At 35.3% G+C, this 14,281-nt stretch overlaps 2 protein-coding genes and 1 long non-coding RNA gene across 3 annotated transcripts; all 3 read right to left on the reverse strand.

Moving 5' to 3' along the window:
- Window positions 1-396: 396 nt before the first annotated feature.
- LOC140785774 (transcription factor MYB93-like) lies at window positions 397-1,855 on the reverse strand. The gene is made up of 3 exons (XM_073133769.1): window positions 1,634-1,855; window positions 1,388-1,517; window positions 397-1,279 (listed from the first exon to the last, which is right to left on the reverse strand). Exons 1-3 carry the CDS (start codon window positions 1,764-1,766, stop codon window positions 619-621), a joined length of 924 nt encoding a protein of 307 aa, XP_072989870.1. The 5' UTR covers window positions 1,767-1,855; the 3' UTR covers window positions 397-618.
- A 7,233-nt stretch (window positions 1,856-9,088) lies between these two features.
- LOC140787296 (uncharacterized) lies at window positions 9,089-9,672 on the reverse strand. The gene is made up of 2 exons (XR_012108800.1): window positions 9,551-9,672; window positions 9,089-9,386 (listed from the first exon to the last, which is right to left on the reverse strand). It is a non-coding gene; the product is annotated as an uncharacterized lncRNA (long non-coding RNA).
- Window positions 9,673-9,961: 289 nt separating this feature from the next.
- On the reverse strand, window positions 9,962-14,023 carry LOC140785763 (tobamovirus multiplication protein 1-like). Its single transcript, XM_073133746.1, has 12 exons — window positions 13,765-14,023; window positions 13,487-13,577; window positions 13,347-13,399; window positions 12,535-12,627; window positions 12,381-12,452; window positions 12,240-12,312; window positions 11,996-12,041; window positions 11,809-11,872; window positions 10,859-10,912; window positions 10,574-10,651; window positions 10,367-10,464; window positions 9,962-10,276 (listed from the first exon to the last, which is right to left on the reverse strand). Exons 1-11 carry the CDS (start codon window positions 13,909-13,911, stop codon window positions 10,372-10,374), a joined length of 864 nt encoding a protein of 287 aa, XP_072989847.1. The 5' UTR covers window positions 13,912-14,023; the 3' UTR covers window positions 9,962-10,276; window positions 10,367-10,371.
- Between the last annotated feature and the right edge of the window lie 258 nt (window positions 14,024-14,281).

Below are 14,281 nucleotides of genomic sequence, written 5' to 3' on the forward strand. Positions count from 1 at the left end.
TAGGAAATATGGACACTCTTCTTCTGAATATAAAACATCTTGGATGATGCTTGAGTAGTTATACTATGATTGATATCGTTGTTAAAATATATTGGAAAATGACAAAGGCTTGTGTGTTAATTATTTATGCCCTTCCTATCATTGCCACTTTGTCCATGTACCTTTTTCTAGAGATGACAACCAAAGTCAAATCTCTAACAACTTAAGGCTGCTACTTCTTCTCTACTACTAATTCTTTATTATTGCTAATATATCTAGAAGGTTGCTTTAAGTGCAGGGACCTCCTAGTAAACTTATGGGAAAACACTAGTTAGTTGCATGCTCATAGAAAGGTTTTAAGCATAAATAATTACCACAAAGAAGAGAAGAGTAAAAGGGACTATATATATATATATATATATATATTGCAAGCCATGTATATACATATAGAGATCTTGTGTGTACATTCAAAGTATGTGTATGTATAAGAGATACACTGCATTGATACCAACAAGCAATGCATCGTAATAACAATAACACTAGAAACCAAACTTCCAATAAAGAAAGGATAAAACGAAACAAAACAAAACAAAAGATAAAGAAAAAAGCGATGCAGACAATGAGAATTTTCGAAAAAATTCAAGCGAACTCAGTCGAGAAAGGTTCATCAAACAAGAGCTCAGGCCAAGAGAAAGGAGTAGTAGCACTCCCACTACCACAACTAGAAGAGCTGCAAGCTTCCCCTAGATTTGAAACAGAGATGTCAGTAAGTGGAGGAAGAGAGAATTGGGACACCAATGGTGACCCAGTACTATAATTGGAATAGTATTCTTGGTTGCTCCCGTTGCTCATAGGCTGCTGCTCAAATAAAAAGCTTGGGATCTCAACCTCTGGGACTTGAACAACTTGGTTCTCACGGCCAATAATTTCAAGAGCATTAGCAGAAGACGAAGGAGGAAATGAAACCAAGTCATTAGTGGTGGTGGTTGGCATAGGTGTACTAGTGGCGATGGCGGCCGCCGCCGAGTGGATAAGGCGCTGAAAGCACTGGAGCTTCATGGATTGGACCGCCTCGGCGTGAAGCCAAGCGGCGTGGTCGTCATAAGGGCGGCGGTCCACGAGCTCGTGGAGATTGGCTAGGGCTATGAGCTGGGGGAGGGCGGCAAAGAAGTCGGTCCTCGGGCGGTGGGTCATTGGGTCGAAGCCCATCTGGATCAGCTTCTTCTTCAGGTGGGTGTTCCAGAAGTTCTTGATCTCGTTGTCCGTCCGGCCTGGGAGATGCGTTGCGATCGCCGACCACCTAATGATGATCAAGACAGTAGTACACATACACATATATATATGAGACATGCATGTATGAATGACCTAATATTGGAATCATTAGGGTTAGTGTGATTAAAAGTACTACCTGTTGCCAAGGATGGAGTGGAGATTAAGGATGGTTTGTTCTTCTTCTGAGGAGAATTTGCCTCTCTTTATATCTGGTCTTAAGTAGTTGGTCCATCTCAGCCTGCAACTCTTCCCACATCTATTGAGCCCTGCAGGAGATTAATTAAGAACAAAGAGAGCATTACAAGTTTGGAATGGTAGACAAAAAGATAGGCGTACAGAACTGGAGATCGATAATAGTTAGGATAAAGAGGAGGAGGAGGACCTGCAAGTTTAGGGAGGGCTCTCCAGCTATTATGGCCATGCTTTTCAATGTACTGGATTAGTTTTTGGTCTTCTTCTGGGGTCCAGGGCCCCTTCTTGATGCCATTCTCATCACAGCAAGGAGATCTTCCCATGGAAATAATGTAAATGGATAGGTAAAGGTAGCTCTGGTTGAAAGAGAGGAAGTGGAGAATGGAACTGCCTCCTTTGAGGTTATTATTGTTGGCTTAGCTACCAGAAACATGGCTCCCTTATTTATACTCTCAACCTGCGCTTTGGATTACTATGTATTTTAATTTTAGGGGAAAAGACTGATTAGCCCAACATGCAATGTGGTAGGACTTTAGTTTAAATGAGGAGTTAAGGGTAGAAAAGGGATGTGAATAAAAAGAAATGGCAAGTTTATATAACAATAAAGAGGCTATTTATATATTCGTTCCTCTCTCTAGAAGAGATGCGGGAGGATCCGGGATATATATATATATATATATATATATACACCAAAATTAATGATTAGCTAAGTTTACAGAGATCGACAGGCATACAGACCGTACAACTTCGGGATCCAAATTAAATTGTAAGTGCCTGTTGGGATAAAAAAAAATTTAAAAAAAAAGTCTATAGGAAATTCGACACGTAGAAATTGAGAAGTGCAACTAAAATAAATGTGATTCTTTTTGTTTAGATCGATTTAATTTATTATGTTTACATAGTTTAGAAAATTTTAAAGAAAAATTAAGGAGAGATTATAGGGAGAAGAGATGGCAGTGGTGGTGGACCGGAGGGGGGAAAGAGGTAGTGGACGGAGGAGGATGAGTTGGTGATCATTACGAATAGATTAAGCAGTCATTAACTATTCTTAATTAATGATCTAAAATAAAATATTAATTAGCAAGGCCACCATAGTAAACAGTCCACGTGCTTGGGGACGTGAGGTCAGAAGACCTCCCCATGCACGCAACAAGAATGAAAGAAAACAACTGTCGTCACCTCTCACCTTCCCCTCCTCTAATTCGATACTCAAAATTAATTAAATAATTAATTAATGGAACAAAAAGGAAAGCCTTGATAAGTTTTTGGAAGTTCTTGTCGTTTTACATAATATTCTTTCATTAATTACCCTAATAGTAACCTAATCAAAACCGATCCTGCTCAATACTAATGCAACATGGATCCCTTCGAATACTTGAATGCAATCTCGTTAGAAAGCTCTCTTATTTAGTTGTTCTTTTTTTTTTAAACTATTATTACTTATTTTGGTATATATACTGCATCTGTATATATATATATATATATATATATATATATTAATTCCATTTGCATCAAATGCGCCTTAGAGTTTCCTCGTAGGGATACTCTTGTATCCTGATAAGCCTACAAGGGCCTGAATCTAAAATAGCAAAAGACTAGTTAAATACCCTGCGTCACACTAAACAAGTGGCACATTCTCAGGGATTGGTTGCAGGAAAAAAGACAAAATCTGGCCACATGTCACATGTGTAGCATGCAAAGTGAAATTGGGGCCCACGAAAATAGCTGGAATTTATATCAACAATAATTGTGAGCTTCGCTCTTTCAGTCTTTTGGATGCTCTGGAGTTGCATCAATGCTGTTCATACTCAATTGTTTATATATATATATATATATACATTATGAGTCTGTAGGTAGATAAAGACTAACTCTCTCTCATTCATAGACTGAAAACTGAGCTGACTCTCCAAAAAAGTTAGCCACTGCATTTAATTAGGTGATTAATTTGTATATAGTCATGTATTTAAAACTAATGATGATGTATATAAAATAGTTTTGCTATTAACTTGCATTACTGTGGTAAAATTTTATGATAATTATTAAATAATTTATTACATAAAAGTTGATGACAACATTTTTCAAATTTTATACAAATTCAATTGATATAAAAAAAAATTCTACTAATACATAATTAAGAGTAAAAAATGACGATGTTAACCTTTTAAGCTTCATCACCCTCACATAACTGTCTCATGAACAACTCTCTCTTTTACATGGCATTGTATGATTACACCAAAGGTGACAAACCTGTAACCAATATGACCATGTATGTGGCATCTCATGATTACATCAAAGAAACTTGTGACTGAAGTAGTCATGCTCTTGTATATATATATATATACCTAATGAATACAAACCAAAGAGATAAGTTGATTTCTTTCATACATTTTCTAACTTGTTTGTATAGTTTATTTGGAATTCTTTAGATACTGAATGCCAAATCCAAGACTGTCCCTATAGTTTTACAATTTATTCCAGTAACAAAATTCTGGGTCTGCTACTACGTAACAGAAACGGTATGAATAAAAAAAAAGCGACCATTAATTCACAAGTGAATGCATACCTCGACCCGACAAAAGCTAGTATAAACCGTACGACTGATCAGTTTGCCACAAGAAAGAAAGTAAATTAACGAAATCCCTAGGTTAGGCTTTTCAACAATTTTCTCTCTGCAACTAAGAAGGGTTTAATAAACGACATTAGTTTCGTCACTTCTAATCATAGTAATACTCAGAATGAGACAAGCAGATGACGACACTTTGTTTGACATTAGAGTAGAGTTAGCAATGGATTTGGTGCAGCAAACACCCAAAAGAAAATCTTCACCATCTCAATCAACGTCGCTTCAATTGAGACATTCTTCCTCCGTGCTGAATTATATAGGGAGCCACAAGTTTGAGAGGGCCATGAAATAATAAATAATAAAAACAAATCGCAATGTACATGTAACTCATCAAAGTTGATATTTGCATATACATCACTTGAAACATTAGATACCTTTTAAAACTCTTATTTTAAATAGAATTAGCTGTTAAAAATTTCATGGAAAAAAAAATCCCTATTTCTTATTTATATACACTCCTTCAACTTAAGATATCTATATTTCTTTCGTCTGCCAAAGTACTAAAATATAAGTGTTAAAAAGTAACCTCAAGAACATCTACTACCGGTTTGAAAGGCATAGATTCAAGCGCTAAAATTTAAAAGGGTTCGTTCACACTCAAATATGTGATATACATGCGACAAAAATAAGCCCTAACAAAAATAGCTTTCATCCTAAACAATTTACTATGGTTAAACAGTTGACAAGCAAAAACCCGGGAATGCTTTCTTGAAATTACCTGGTGAGATACTAAGAGGATAAAAGTTAACAAGAACAACTAAACCTACAAGGAGTGGGCCTAAATGGAGATGATATCAGTAGCTACAAGAGTCAATACAAGAGGACAAGAGAAGGGAAAGAGTTCACCTTTTCCTCTTTCTCTACTCTGCTTTCTTTTGCATGCATCCTTTTTTTCTCATAGACTTACATCACTTGGTGTCGGCAACAAGCTAAGTAATAAGATAACACCACGTTATACTCACTCACTCATATTCTTCGATCATAAGGTTGCTTCCTCAATTAAGGTTCCTTGTCGGATGGATCACTATCAGACAACAAGTATTACAAAAAAAATTAAAAAATGTATATTTGCGATAACTTCTTTTGAATCACTTATGTTATTAATTAAAGTTATTAGCCTAAAAAATAAACAACTTGTTTCCTTGTAGACTTGTTTCTTGAAACATGTCTCTCCAGATAGAAACACAAAACATAATTAACTGTTACGCAAAATTCTAGAAGTTTTCTTACCTTTGAACAGATGTCAAGAACAATACAGAGCTCAAAATTATGAGTCTGAAACTTAAATAATTAAGAAGAAATACTATAATTTGTAAATATTAATGGAAGAGTGTTTATCTGAGAACTTTATAGTAGGGAATGAATAATTAGCACATACACAATATACAGCAAGTATGCAAAGTCATTGAACAGGAACCAACAACCATTTCTTAATTAATGACCCCTACAACTGTTAGCATGTATTATATAACATGTAGGCCCTCGCAAATCTATGCTAATTTCATCAGATCTTTACCATTTCAATGAAAGCAGCAGGAGAGATGGATGAGTCGAACCTTCATGACCTTAGTGGTTATGACTTGAGAACACTCTCTAATTCATTGATCGAGTCATCGTTAACTATTCATCATGATGTTGAGATTGTAATTTTGCTATGTTATCACAATCAGAACGAACATCAAAATGATTACAAATGGAGTATCTTGTGCTACAAATCGTTTGTCACCTAAAGGTACAGAATGATAACTTCAAGAATCACCCTACTACAAGGAATATATTGTTTTAAGGTCCAATTATGAGCTTAAATGAATAAATGATAGCAAAAGGTTTTCTAATATAATGCCTCAAATCTTCCAGTAGCTCACTAAATAATTTTTAAGCTGTCAGATTCTTGACTAGGAGTATAAAATAAACCCAGAACGTACAAAAAGAAGAGTAATTTTTTTTTAATGAGAAGCTTTATCTCGTACTGGATTTTCCCAACCGTAATGCCCAAGTTGGCGGGTTTCCTTCCAAAGTTCGCTTGATATGGTACTTGATTATGACACTTGCATTATATTACCCATAAGACATCTACTCTATCGTTTTTGTGACCTGCAATTACTAGTTCTTGGGTCCCATTTCTTCCTGCCAATTAGATTAGGCATAATTTCGTAGGTGAAACATCTATAAGCTGAATCAATTGTTGGAGATTGTTTTCACACTGTTTACCTATTAATCTGGACGATTTAAAGCATCAAAATGGTTAGGTCCAACGGTTTTCCATGGCTAATATGTTATCCCTAAGACAATCTGGGGGGTTAGCATTTGACGACGCATATATTAAATGTCATGAAGTTATAATAATTTTCCACAATCTTCTCACCCTATAAAATATGTTATATTGTTTAAAACAGAGAGGAAGTAGTGCGTTAGGCTCTGTCTGGACGTGGAATAAGCATAATTTTATTACAATTTAGTAAGGGCTATAGCGGTTTAGCATTTGAACGCATATATACTCACTCTTTAAATTTTAGGGTTGTCATTATTCACATCCTACCATTTATCATTCGAGGTCGCATTTTATTTTTAATGACTCAAAAACACCTTGACTAAATTTCACCCTAATAGCAACTAACGGAATAAAAATATATTATTTATTATTTTAAAAAAAAAAAAATTAAAATGCTCTTGATTTTAAAATCTAGTTCTCTGTTTATTCCTATCTTAACATAAAAAAAATCTTATTCAAGGTTATTCAAGAGTATTAAAAATATTTTGCATCTATGATTACTTTAATTTATCAATATGGAAACTGACCATTAAATAAATTGATGGAAATGATTGTTAAAAAAATAACGGCAAGGTACTTTAAATAAAAACAGGGGTCAAATAATAAATATTCATATGGTAGAATGTGAATAATAATTAAGTTAAAATATAAGTATTTTCTTGATAATTTTTTATAAATTGTAGTAATATCTTTTGAGGAGCTTAATTATGGCAGTGCATAAATGATCTATACCAACAAAGAAGACATGAGTAATCTTTGTTCGATACCTGATTGATGTGGATGAAGAATCTGTCCGCCATAGTGGAGCTTTGACAAGATTAAAAAATTTGATATATTCTGGTGCATTCAATACTTATAATCAATAGATGAATCTCCATTGGGTTCGTTCAATGCACTTCTTGGAGAATATAATACCTACCAAGTTATATGTAGAAGTCGGAGGACCTATTCAACCATTAAAGTACTCATATAACTAATGGACGTTCTACAATATCTATATAAAGCAGTGTTAGATGGATATTTATCTTACGAGCCCCTAAAAGAAGGCCATGGTCTTCGTTCCCAACCTGATCACTGTTTATTCTCCATTGTTAGCTTGCAAATAGTAGCCTAGAATTCGTAAGCACGAAAGACAAAATTGATGTCGTAGTGAGCTATCGGGATGAACCAAAGTCAAACATATAGTCTGTCGTGCATTTCAATAATTGCATCGCATGCCATGCAAGCATAAAAAAGTACATATTCTAAGGCAGGGGGTAGACCAGATGGCAAACAACCTTGTAACTTAACTGAGATAGAGATCAAGGTTGCAACAAGAAAGAACACATTTTCTGGAATACGGATTCCCTGTGGAGGCATGAAACCAAGGACTAGATTCCAGGGCAGAAGTTTTGTAGCCAATCAGTCCATATATATTAAGTACTGAGACAACATTTGTCAACTACAATTAGTCAAACGATCAGTTTATCCATGACAACATTCTGATACGGCAATCTGACAATTAGAAGTTTTAGGTATCATAAATGTGGTAGCTTTTATTTAGGTTAAGTACCGCTGGTTTCCAATGTCATTAGAGTCAACTAGGTGAGTTGCATGATAGTGTCAAAATTCTAAGCGTGCCAATATGTGAGACAGAATTCACAGGTCAAGGTAAATCTTGGATTCATAACTGCTTTCAGTACATTAAAAGTGACACAAATCACCATAAATTCTTTGGTGAAAAGAAAAGGTACACAAGTCATTCATTAATGCACTGAATTCAGAGTGAAAGCCAGTTTTGAAGGAAAGGAGAAAGCATAATTCCACAACAGAATGTGATTTTGGTTAAGGATTGTGAAGTTGTATGACTACAGATGAAACTGTCTTTTTTTTATTGAACGTGTCTTAAGTCTTAACAACAATGGTATTAAACTCATGAATGCAATAATTTTGTGCCACAGTTAAACATTTTCAATGGCATATGTAATCATAATACATAAGTTATGAAACAAGCTTATTTAATGAGTGCAATGTTCTAATCACACAAGCTCATGGTCAGTTTATCTGAGGCACCAATAATTTTACACGTGATCGTCTTGAAACTCTGAAAGCTTCAGAATGATGTGAAGTATACTTTACGATCTGTTATATGGAAAAGAAAAATTACTGGCCAATGAAGATATGAATGACAAAATAAGTTATCCTACATATACATGTTGTAATTAGTTATAAGACTGAAATTTTTCCATCTATAATAAAACAAGGTGAATACAAAAGGAAAAAAGATTAGATCTGAATGGATCTGCTCAGTCTCACATATTTCTTAGGACAAGATTAGATCTGAATGGATGATAAACAATGATGAATTCATTCATGGCTGGTCTAAGTTTGATGTGTCGGTTTCCCAAGAATCCTGTTAGTTTGAGTCAAACTGTTTAGTTCATTCTCAAAAGATTCAATTGCACTACAAGTCAATGTATGACATTAGATCAGAAAAGGACTATATAAAGGATTAAGCATCAAATCAGGGCAAAGTCATAAGTAAGGACAACGATAATAGTCAGTTGGCTGTCCTCAACTATTTGTTTTCAGCTTGCATGTAAACTTATTGACTATTCAATTTTATTTAGAGTCAACTTCACCATCAACCATTACATCTTCTCAAACAACTCCTACCAGATTCTATTTTGGCTTTCTTATTGCGGCGCTATTTCTTACTAGATGCCATGGAGAAAAGCACACAAACAAAAATAAAGGCTTTGTACACCATATGGCAGAAGATCCTTATTACATGACAAATGCAAAGATAACTTTCCCACCACTTTCATCTAATTTTCTTCCACATCTCATTTGAAATCTTAAGCAAATTCTCCCTCGACTAGAGAAATTTTAATACCATCCCAATTCACCAAGAATTCGATTTATGACCACCCACAAGAATCTCTAATTACATAACGAGGGGGAAAAAAAATCAAACCTCTGCTTTGCCCTATTAGGATGTTGCTGTAGATCATCGTTATCATTAGAATCAACGATGCCCCTTCTCTCAACATTCGAAGTATTTGGTCGCTAAAGATCAAAGAGCACCATATCAATCGACAAGCAATTAACAAATATGCACGAAAACAAAAACCCTAATGTTGTCGACCCATCGTTACAAGGAAATCCAAATCCAAATCCAAATCCAACCAAGTCGATGGAGTAATTAATAGGGAGAGAGCGTGACTACTTACGTGATTGCGAGTTGGATCAGGTTACTGCTCGTTCTTTTTAGATCTCAAATATTACTACCAAAAGCCAATTGGAGGAGGAGATGGCGGGAGAAAACCCTACGTTTGCAAGATGAGACGGCGAGTAGTACGGGTTTCCGCATAGGAAGTTCTACGCGACCACTTGGTAAACTAGCTCAACCTCGCCAGCCTACTAAGTCCGAGTCTAATCACTTTTATCAATTTCTTGTATCCCAAATCTTTCTCACATTTATCTCTTGATAACTATAAATATATTAAATAGGAGAAAAATATTATAAGAACTTAAAAAAGTTCACAATTCCAACAAAGACTTGTAAAAATTGCCCCTCCTGCATATTTAAGTAGGAAACTTAGATAGTTATATAAGTAGAACGGGAGTCATAACCATGTATAGAACTTCCAAAACCCAAACTATGCATTATTTGCAGATTATTATACTAAAGAAACATGCCATCGAGAGATAAAATAGTTGAGTTGATGAGGTTATACACAGCTTATCATACAAGCAAAATTGTACTCATTTGAATGACTATAGTTCATAAAAAGAAGCCATAGAGAAAGAAAAGGAAAGATCTCATTGACAAAATGATGCAGAGAATTTCAGATTCCACCTAGTTGGTCCATGAGGATTACGTTAGTTGCTTTAATCCCTGAGGTTGAGCAACTGGAGGAAAGAATCTATTCCACATACATGGTGGAGTTCTCTGTCTGATAGAAGTTACAGCAACGCAGATAAAGGGATCAGCCAAGCAAATTATTGGCAAAATTCTGCTGTTCAAAATTAGGCATACCACTTACAATAACTAGTTGATAGGGTGATACTGATCCGAGACGCGCCTTGGGGGCAGTTTACGAAGGATGAAAAGCACAAGAGCTGATGGGAGAATCTCAACTAGCTGAAACGATATAGTAGCAACAAATGATAATGGTTTAATGGTAACAAGAGAAGTACGATTGACAAAAGAAAAGAGAACAAAAAAATACGGCACAAAGGCACTAACTGACCATGTAATAGATAAAGTTCAATATTGGATGATCAAGAACGTCAACATCCGCATCCGTGTCAAATGCAGAAATGGCAACCTGAGAGGAACTCAAAAAGAAGTTACTAAGAATCGACAGAGAATGTCAATGAACACAGTTAAATGAGCATTCCAATAAGAAATATCTATCAATCTCTTGACATCTGGCATCACAGTTTGAAACCCCCATTATAAAGAATCCCTGGATGGTTCATAGTTTATCTGGTTGAATTTGTCAACAAAAAGTGACATAAAATTCAAAACTTACCATAATACATCGTACCAAGAAGCATGTACAGCATATAGTAGTAACGAGACTGACCTGCCAAGCAAACGAGCTTAACATGAGAAATATAATGCTCACAAGGATTTTTTTTTTTTTTAATTCAAAGGTCGTTGACACAGTTTCATTAGAAACTTAAACATGCTCCTATCCTACCAAATAAGACTAAGAGCACTAGTAACACTCCACAAAACGTCCTTCACCTACACAGCATAGAAGCTAATAAGGGATATAATGCTATTCAAACTAGATTTTACTCACTAAAGGAGAAATATATTTGATTAACCTAAAGCAAAGTAAAGAACAAAACCTTGAAATTTTGTTTTCTTGCTTCAATCATTCTATACGAGTATAGGTTTTCAATTTTTCTAAAATCTCCAGGTTAATAATAATTAATGTTAACTCCAAGATGCCCTTATACATCAGCCTGGATGCACACAAAGACACAAAAGACCAACTTTTCCCAGATATGGTGAGTTAAATCAAGATGCAAGCTCAGAACATGCAGTAGCCCATGATGCTGGGCAGAGTAAGGTCGACTAACTCTACAAATATACAATCAAAATATTCCAGAACGCTCTTTAGGAGTCTGTCTCTTGATATATCAAATCAAAGCACTTGAACAATAAGTTGCAGATAGTTAAGGGACATTTCATTTTTTTTCTTCTATATGGAAAGCACCGTATTTCTTAATTATTGTCATCGAGTAATATAATCAAAGAAAAAATGAACTCAGACATACATATCAGTATCTCACATGAACTCAATATAAGAAGAAGACCTAGATATAATCAAATGCTAACTGTGTGGAATGAAGCATTAGTAAGAAAGAATATTCATTTTATAATAGTCTGTTCAGCATGCTTTTGCCAATACCTAAGTAAGAATAACAAGAAAGAGAACAAGTTCGTCATAGGATAGTAAATACTAAATACCTCATTTAGCTTCTTACGCCGACCATTAGATTCTATAGGGAAGCTTCTCAGCATGAAGAATAACCTTTAATGAGACGAACATCTTCATTAGACATAGTAGGAGCAAAATTGAGGAAAGAAAAATATCCGTAGAATAAAAATCAAGGTAGGCAACTTTAGAACTTTATTGACTTATATGTATCAGCACCTCCCACCATATATCAGGAATCCCATAGCAGCAGAAAAAGAAACAGCTGCAAAAGATAACACAGAACTCCACAAATCAAAATAATCATCTCCCATACCTACAACTTCAAATAAAAATTGATTCGGTGACCATTAATCTTTCTTTTCAGTGGCAGTCAATCAGTACTGACTGAGTATAAATCAAAGTAAAAGCCAATCAACTAAAAGAAAAGAGACCAAACATTAACTGCAAGATGTTATATAACCTGCCAAGAAAAGTTTAGCAACTTCCACAGCAACAGGCCTAGGATTGGATTGTAGATATATCCAAATGCAAATCTGCCAAAAAAGATTAATATATACTATCCCGTATGGCAAACTTAAATATAAAATAACACAAGTGATACCTGTATGATGTATACGGCCCCATTGACAATTAAATATGCTGGTCTAATTTTATTAATTGGAAGGCTTCTAGCCTGAGTACAAATATGATAAGAAAACTATCAGCTTTAGAATAACTATTTGGACAGCATCCAATAGGAAACAAAATAAAAATACCTGATAGTAGATCTCTGCCCAGAACAAGACAAGCAAAGTGTAGGTTGAGAAGAATAACAGACCAGGAAGATCAAGAAGTGCTGTTTCAAGAGCCTTAATGGACAAGACATGCACATCAGTAAATTTGGGAAATGAATATCCGTAACAAGAACAATAAAATTATTTATTTGAGACTACTTGTGAACAAGGAACCAAAAGAATATCAGATAACAGGTTAAGTATAATCTCCTCTTTCTAATGCATATGCATAACATGATTTGAGATCACGAAGATAAAGAAGGTTTAATCATCTTCATAGATTATTTACCAGAGCTTCAACCAAAGTTCAACAGTGTATAGTGTAGTATGTACAGTTATCTTCAATCATACACATGCACATTAGAAATTTTGGAGAATCAAGAATCCACTAACAAGATCAAATTGCTCCAAGGTCTCCATAAATTGTGAATTATGAATACATCAAAACTTATATAAATGGATAAATGTAAATTGTCTATGTTAGAATAAAAAATATAAAAATTAATACTTTAAGCTTTTAGAGTGGATAGTGAGTTATCATAACGGAGATCTTAAATTCAAATCTTGTTATGCCATCTGTTAATTAAAATTATATTAAAAAAAATCTCCACCTGTGTAAATTTAAGTCTACTTCTTGGCTTATCAAAATATCTCGAACTCAAAAGTGAAGAAGGGTGTTAAAATATAAAGGTTCTATAAAAGATTAAGCTCTACTCTATAATAGTCTACTCCACTAAAAGAAAAGGCAAGTTATAATTTTTCCACAAGCAAGAATCTTTGGTCTCAGAACTTACTAGCGACCTAAGAAGGAAAACAGAATGGTAAAAGCCGAAGAGTATCGCACGCACTGCCAAACAAATACAACCACTCTTAGAACAGGAACGAAATAGCGAACACTAGGAACACAATTAGAAGAACAAAAGTGTAGATTTACGTCCGTTGACAATAAAATTCATCAAATGGAAGAGCTTCTGAGTTGTCCATCCATATTCTGGTACTCTCCGTTGAATCCGAATGAGTTGTACCTGGATTCATACAATTTAAAGAATAACTCATCATAAGGAATTAGCTCATATATATTTATGGATTTCAAAAATGTAACATCTAGCGATTATAACTTTGGAAACACCAAACGCAGAAATTTCACCGGCAATGACTACACGATACATAGATAACTAGAGATATAGCGAGGGAGAAAGGGGGTAAACTTACCAGAGCGACGAAGGAAACGAGGGCGTAGGAGACGCATAGGGCTAGGAAGATGCCGCGTTGCCACTGCTCGGAGTCATTGATCTCCTCCCACCACGAGGGCGAGTTACCGTCCACCGCGGAATACCACACCGCTCTGAGAGCCACCATTGGAGGTCTCTAAGCTATGCCTCTCTCTCTCTCTCTCTCTCCCTGTGCGTGTGTGTGTGTGTGAATATTCTTTTCCCCCCTCTCTGTGGGGATCTGATGCGGGGGAGAGAGAGGAGAGAGACGCGTGGGTATAAAGGAGGAAGACAACGAGATTGAAACGGGCCACGTGGACGTTGGTGACGGATTGATATTGTTTGCCCCGCGAGCCGATTGGCTTTTTAACTACTCTTAATAACTTTGGTTTATTGTCCTAATCTTGTAGCTTGTCCTACTTGGCTACTCGCCATTGTTTTGCTGCACGAGATTGGAAAGGGCTAGATACACTATAAAATTTATAATATAAGTGTAGAATTTCTACAAATAACTCCTA

The sequence above is a fragment of the Typha latifolia genome, chromosome 4 (genome assembly GCF_019914945.1).
Source record: "Typha latifolia isolate L0001 chromosome 4, TyphaL0001v2, whole genome shotgun sequence".
In the NCBI taxonomy this organism is placed as follows: Eukaryota; Viridiplantae; Streptophyta; class Magnoliopsida; order Poales; family Typhaceae; genus Typha; species Typha latifolia.